The sequence below is a fragment of the Phodopus roborovskii genome, unplaced genomic scaffold (assembly GCF_943737965.1).
Source record: "Phodopus roborovskii unplaced genomic scaffold, PHOROB, whole genome shotgun sequence".
NCBI classification, from domain to species: domain Eukaryota; kingdom Metazoa; phylum Chordata; class Mammalia; order Rodentia; family Cricetidae; genus Phodopus; species Phodopus roborovskii.
In genome coordinates, this window is record NW_026126636.1 from 14,021,248 (window position 1) to 14,028,741 (window position 7,494).

Genomic DNA, 7,494 nt, shown 5'->3' on the forward strand with positions numbered 1-7,494 from the left:
TGCACCGACCTCCACACACGGTGCCATGGTATTGACTCACGAATACGAGTCGCACCTTTAATCTCAGCGTTCTAGATAGAGGCAGAGGCAGGATGATCTCTGTGACCTCAAGGCCAGTCTGAGTGGGCTTCAGGCCAGCCACAGCTACAAAGGAAGAACTTGTCTCAAAGTTTACATGAGAAGTCTTAATTTAAAAACATTAACTATATGTTCTAAATATTTACCTGAAACTCAGTTTTCATAGTTTCTCTGTGTAGCCCTGGATGTCTTGGAACTTGCTCTGTAGACCAGGCTGGCCTGGGACTCAGAGATCCCCACCTGGTCTCTGCCTCTGAGTGCTGGGATTAAAGGCGTGAGCCAGCCGACACCTTGTTCTGAAACTCTCAATTTTCATTGAAATATTAAGAAAAATAGTAACGGAGAAATACACACAGCTTACTGTAAAAGCATTATCCTTGGCCAGGTTGTTTATTGGGAAATCACATTTACAGCATTATGAGGGCTCACTCCCATTTTGTTATTCACTCCCATTTTGTTATTCAATACTGACAACTTGAGAACGTCAACCAAAAACAACGCCTAACAAACACCTGCCGAGGAGGGCCATCTCAACACTGGGCAGGATCACAAATTCATAGCCATTACGGGCTACCTAGGGAAATAGTGGGTCTCTTGAATTTCAAGCTAGCCAGGACAGCCAGAGGTACACAGCGATTCCTGTCTCACCAAACAAACACCAGGATGTCCTCAGACCTTCAGAGAGATGAGACATCCTTTTAAGTGCTCCCAAGGAAGGTGTGGTCATGGAACGGGGGTAACCTAGCAACAGTCTCTCTAGGGGAGGGGGGATACAAAAAACCATTTCAATCTGGGGATAGCATCACGGGCGCCATTCTTGAGTGGGTTTTCACGTGTCGCTTCAGAGTGCCCTGCTGCCGGAAGGCCGCGTCACATTCCTTGCAAGCGTAGGGTCTCGCGTCGCTGTGGATGCGGAGATGGACGTTGAGGTTGCCCTTGTGGCTGAAACACTTCCCGCAGTGCTCACACGTGTACGGCTTCTCCTTCGTGTGGATCCGGTTGTGGCCCAGCAGGGTGGACTCGTGCGCAAACACCTTGCTGCAGACTCTGCACACGTACGGCTTCTCACCGGTGTGGGTGCGCTGGTGCACTCGGAGGTCCGAGGACTGCAGGAAACCCTTGCTGCACAGGCTGCACTCAAAGGGTCTCTCTCCCGTGTGTGACCTCTGGTGGATGATAAACTGAGACCTGTAAAGGAAACCCCTCTTGCATTCACGGCACTCAAACCGAGCCTGGCCCGGGAGGGGATCAACCGGCTCTACAGGCTGTGGTTGGGCAGCCTTTGCTAGCTTCCCATCTTCAGTACTGTCCGCACAGGAGGCCCCTCCTCTGCAAGTAGGAGCTTGGGGACCGCAGAGACTCTGAAGATCTGCACTCAGGGCTGTATCTCTTTTTTCTAGAATGTGGGTGAACGGTGTGACAGCATCCAGTTTTGCATCTTCCTGGGGCATCGTGGCATCTGATGGGAAGGGATTCCACACATACAACATTTAAAACTTGAGAGTCCCGTCTCAAAAGCATGACATTTAGTTACTGGATTACGGAGAGAGGTGCCACCCTAGGAAATATGGAGGGCGGAGAGGGCAACTTTTTGGGGTTGATTCTCTCCTGTCACCACGAGGGCCCTGGGAATTGAACACAGGCAGTCAGGCTTTGCCGCAAGCCCACTGAGACACACAGCACTTCTAAAGACCACCCCAGCCACACCAGACCCTTTGGGACTAAGCTCTGGTGTTGGCTGGGAACATTCCATCCACACCCCAAGCCTCAGAGCTCAGCCTGTAGAATTCTCTGGAAAGCTAGAGATGGAGGGGAGTGGGAAGTGGGGGGTCCAGTCCCCCACACACACAAAGGGATGGGAGTGGGGGACAAGGGATACTAAGCCCCCGGTGAGTTCCCACCTGGTACTCACCAGGACCCTGTGCTGGCTGAGGGTCCTGAGATACAAGCATGGAGGCCTTGTCCCAGCCCCGCACAGACTCACTCCCGGAGTCCTGCTCAGCTCTCCGGCAGTCTGGATCTTTGCTCTCAGGGACCGTCTGCATCAAGGATTCTTGTTTCTTGACAGGAGACAATGACAGAACGATTATGGGTATGTGCTGGTTCGGGGGAGAGGTGGAGCATAGAAACCTGTCTCTACTTGATTTGGGCCATTAAGTTTTTCCTGGAGTTGTGGGGGCGCTCATACTTACTCCTATGGCCCACCCCGATCAAGACCCCACATAAATAAATATTCTCCTCTTACGTGCAAGTCTGTCATTCATGTGGAGAAACCAGGCCTCTAAACCTTAGATTAGTTGCCACTCTAAATCTCTATGCACGTTTGGCCCCAGCCCTTGACTCAACATGCAAATTGCCTCTCCACCTGGTGCTATTCAGAGTTGGGGATAATGAGACTAGGAGGGATGGTTCAGAGGTTACGAGCACCGAGGGTAGGGAGTCTGATACCCTCTTACTCCCACAAGCACCAGGCACACACAAAAGCTAAATACATATAAAGGCAGGTGGTAGGTAGTCCCAGCACTGGGGAGGCAGAGCCAGGCAGATCTGTGAGTTCGAGGCCAGCCTGAGCTACAGAGCTAGTTCCATGGCAACTAGGGCTGTTACACAGAGAAACCCTGTCTCCTCCCCACCCAAAATAGGATAACTTTCAAAAACAAACAAACAAAAAAGAAAGTTGAATGAGTATTTCTGATGTGGGGAGGGGTCTCCTCTGCCATATATTGTGGACTGCTACACCTTTGATCCCAGCACTCAGAAGGCAGAGGCAGGCAGATTTCTGAGTTTGAAACCAGCATAATAAGTTCTAGGACAGCCAGGGCTATGTTGAGAGAATCTCTCATAAAAGGGGGAAAAAAAAAAATTCTAGCCACCAGATCAGAAGTGAAGGTTGACAGATCTAAAACATTTCCAGAGGGTGTGGTAACCCAGATCAGTAATTTCAGCTGTTGGTAGGTAAAGGCAGGAAGGTCACAAGTTCAAGACCAGCCTTCCATATGTGGCTAGTTGAAATCCAGCCTGCTTCAAACAAAAAGAATCCTAAAGCATCCCTGAGCTATCACCCCCTGGGGCCAAACAGGTCCCTAATAGAAGACTACTCCCTTCACATTTTAAAGGGCCCAGAAATCAAACTGATTTCGTCAGGCTGGGCAGCAAGTGCCTTAACCACTGAGCCATCTCTCCAGCACTTTCTACACTCTGTTGTAAGTTATTGTTTATGTGCCTATGAGTATATGCCATTTATATGTTGGTGCCCAAGGAAACAAGGCGATCGATCCCCCTGGAGCTGGAGTTAAAGGCAGCCACGAGCGAGCCGGCTGAAGAAGATGCTGCAACTCAAACTCTGGTCCTTGGAGAAAGGGAGTGCTCCTGACAGCTGAGCCAGCTCTCCAGTCCCCTCTCTGCCTTAGTGGGAAGGAGACAGGCTGGCGTGTCTGCTTTTTTTAACCAGTGTCTGAGCTAGTGTTGTCTCCATCTCTGGCTGAAGGGTCTGAACCCAACCCTTACCAAACCTCCCATCTCTCCCCAGAGACTGTGTCACACACTTACCCGACCGACAGACGGCTCAGTCCCTGGCAGGTTCAGGAACTCTATCCTAGCACAGCCACCGCTGGGACTGTCTTGTGACAGTTCCACCACGTCGTCATCCCTGTCATCTGCCTTGGCTTGGGCCACTTCAGAGCCTCCAATTACAGACTGTGATGGGATGGGAACAGGTGAGGACCCAGGTAAGACGCTAGAGTTGCTCTCAAAGCTCTCTATTTCTGACCCAGACTTCGCATTCAAGTGGGGTTATTTGCAAATTTCTCCCTTGACACACCACGAATACAGATCTATCTGCATCACTGGTCTGTACCTTCCAGCACATGCCTCACACTTAAAATAGCCTATCCTCTACAGAAACTTGGAATTATGTGGATGAGCTGGTCCAAGATGAAAGAGAGACGAGAGAGTCAGTCACAGGGAGACAGGCAGACACAAAGGACAGAGACAGAGAGTCAAACGGAGACAAGGAAGAGAGACCATTTTTCTAAATCCAAACTAACCTGCCTGTAATTCTACAACTCAGGAAGCTGAAGCAGTAAGATGAAGTAAGTTTAGGGCAGCTTGGGCTGCAGTGTGAAACCCTGTCTCAAAACGATACCAACACATGCTTCCACTAACCCTACCCAAGGCTCAGGGTCCAGCAGGGAAAAGGGGGTATTATTAAGATTCTAAGAGGCAACTGCTTACACCACCCCTCTATACACTTTCATTCAAATATATATATATAATATATACATATATATATTATATATATATCAATCAGAGGTAGGCGGGATCTGTGAGTTCCAGGTCAGCCTGGTCTACAGAGTTCCAGAACAACCAAAGACACGCACATACAATAATCACCACCAGAGTTTGCCCTCCCCCACTCCTCATCTCTACTCAGAAAAGAGCAGACCTCCCGTGGTGGGGGGAGTTGGGGGCCATGGCATATCAAGTTGTATTGAGACTAAGCACCTTGCCTTGTATTGAGGCTGGGCAAGGTGACCCAGTATGAGAAGCAGGGTCCCAAAGGACAGTAAAATAGCCAGAGACGACACCCCTTGCTCCCACTGTTTGTTAGGAGTTCTACAAGACCAAGCAACATACATAACTGTGACATATATGCAGAGGGTCTAAGTCCCATGCAGCCTACAGCCAACAACACAGCTGGGAAGAGAAAAAGAAATGCCACTGCACAGTGCCTAATGATATTCCGCTGCTGTACATACCCACAGATCAGTACCTATCCCGCTGAATTGTCATCGGAGAGGCTTTTTTCTCCACACACTCAATGCTAAGCTTTACTGCAGGCAGGCAGGCAGGCCGGTCTTCATTCTGCACAGCTGTCCAATCATGGGATACACAGCTACAACCTGTGTTCAACACTCTCAAAAACTCCTACCTTCTAGCTCCTTCTCCCAAGTCACCCCCCCCCCAGAGACTGTCCCACACTTGCCTGACTGGTGGAGGGCTTTTCAGTCTCAGGCAGGTTCTGCAGCTCTGGGCTAGCCTGGCCTCTGCTGGGCGGCTCCTCGCTCTGATTTGACGGATCCTCCATGGCTTCTCTGTTTTCAACCCTGGGATCCCGGCAGAGGTATATCCGTCCTTTCCAGTTGACGATGGACTATGGGGGGGGGAGACAGGATGAGACCCTAGGTAAGAGCCTGGCTACACCTCTTATAGCAGCAGCCCAGCTTGACATATTTGCAAAGCTGTCTTCCTGGACGTGGATCGACCTACAAAGTCATACTCAGCTACACATGGTAACTGGGGAGGGACCAGGCCGGGCTACGTTAGACCCTGTCTCAATACAGTAAACAAGGAGAGGGGTGGGGGCTTGGGTTCAATCCCCAGCACCCACCCTCCTCCCAAGAGCCACTAACTAAGGAAGGGTGAAACCATCCATCAGTGGGGTCTGCCTCCATCGAGGCCTCTGCTTACCCACTGGCGAGGCCTCTCATCTTCTCTCAGCATCTTCTCCAGCTCCTTGCAGCTCTTCACCCCACTCTCCTTGACCAAAGCCTGCAGTTTTGGCGGCACTGAGATCATAAATTGCTCCAGTATCAACTGATCCAGGATCTCCTCCTTGCTATGGAGGTCGGGTCTCAACCACTGATGGCACAGCTCGGAGATCTCCTTGAGACACTGGATGGGACTGGACCTCTTTGAGGGACAGAAACTTCGGAATTTCAAGTGCCAAACCTCAGGGTTACAGCCTGGCTTTTCTGTTTCCTGGGATGCTGATGATGGGCGCTGTTTGGACGGTAGGCTGTCTGTCGGCAGGCTTGCAGCCATGTCTGGGTTGAATCCAGACTAAACAGACCTACTCCGTTAACCACGGGGATAGGCTCAGTGTTGGTCTAGAAGCCTGGGAGGCAAGAAGCAACCAGATCAGTTTAATTCTGCTGCCTCCTAAATCTCATCATTCTTCATAATATACCCCCCCCAAAAAAAACCACTGGAACTGTTTAGTAAAGCAGAAATTAAACATCCTATGGATCTGGGAGATGGCTCAGGGGTAAAGGTGTCTCCAGCCAACCCCGATGAGCTGAGCTAAACCCGTTGGAACTATGTGATGGAGAGTACCAACTCTGACAAGCTGTCTTCTGGCCTCCGCCCCATCCCAAGATAACTTTTGTATGTATACGCATTGGTGTTCTGCCTCCATGTATCTGTATGAGGTTTGCCAGAAGCAGATTACAGACAGCTGTAAGCTGCCATGTGGATGTGGGAAATTTGGACCTGGGTCCTCTGGAAGAGCAGCCAGCATTCTTAACCTCTGAGCCATCTCTCCAGCCCCCAAGATAATTTTTTTTAAGTCAATTACTCTATTCTAGCTGTGTATGTTGGAACATACATATCTGTAGTCTCAGGCAAGGGAGAGGTCGGAGCATGACACTTGCCATATTTTTGAAACAAATCACCCTAGGTTGCATAGTAAATACCAAGTCTAAAAGACACAAGGGTTATATAAAACTCTTAAAAAAAAAAAATCAAAGAATGAGCTGGGTGGTGGTGTCCAAACCTTTAATACCAGGGAGGCAGAGGCAGGCAGATCTCTGTGAGCCAGCCTGGTCTGCATAGTGGGTTCCAGAGCAGCCAGGATATAGTGAGGCTATATCTCAAAAACAAAAACAAGAAACCACCCAAACAAACAAAACCCACACAAAATTATTAAATAAAATTTAAAAACTATTGCTATGTGTGTTTATATGCCAATAATCTTAATCACATAAATTAGGTATAAATGACAAAGTATTTATGGCTTAAGATAGCACTTTGAAAATTTAACACAAATGGTTGAAAAAAAAATATTGGTAGCTGGTTGGCAATATACTTTTAATCACAGTTTGAAGCCAGCCTAGTCTACAGATCAGGTCCCAGGACAGCCACAGAGAGCTACACAAAGCCTGTCTCAAAACAAAACAAACAAAACAATCAAAGGACAAAAACATATGGGTGGTGGCTGGATATTGTGAAAGATGAGGTCTTCGTGCTCTCTGTACAGACCAGGCTGGCCTCCTCAAATTCACAGATCCGAATGCCTCTGACTCCCATGTGACACTAAGCTTGGCCAAAAAAAAAAAAAACCTAATAATTTTAATTTGGTGTATGGATGTTTCATACGCATGTTTGCGGGCTGCCATATTTGTACCTACTGCACAGGGCCTTGGTGGCCCTGCCTGGGAGTTGCGGGCAATTGTGAGCCTCAGTGTGGGTGTTAGAGATTAAACCTGAGTTCTCTAGCAGAGCTGTGGGTGCTCTCAACTATTGATACAGCACACAAAATGTCTTTTGAGACAGGGGTTCTCTGTGTAACAGTTCTGCCTGTTCTGGAACTCGCATTGTAGAGCAAGCTGGCCTCGAACTCACTGAGTTGCCTCTGCC

At 49.0% G+C, this 7,494-nt stretch overlaps 1 protein-coding gene across 1 annotated transcript; it reads right to left on the reverse strand.

Moving 5' to 3' along the window:
- Positions 1-863: 863 nt before the first annotated feature.
- LOC127238487 (zinc finger and SCAN domain-containing protein 5B) lies at positions 864-5,901 on the reverse strand. The gene is made up of 5 exons (XM_051207105.1): positions 5,548-5,901; positions 5,063-5,230; positions 3,628-3,774; positions 1,991-2,138; positions 864-1,537 (listed from the first exon to the last, which is right to left on the reverse strand). Exons 1-5 carry the CDS (start codon positions 5,899-5,901, stop codon positions 864-866), a joined length of 1,491 nt encoding a protein of 496 aa, XP_051063062.1.
- Between the last annotated feature and the right edge of the window lie 1,593 nt (positions 5,902-7,494).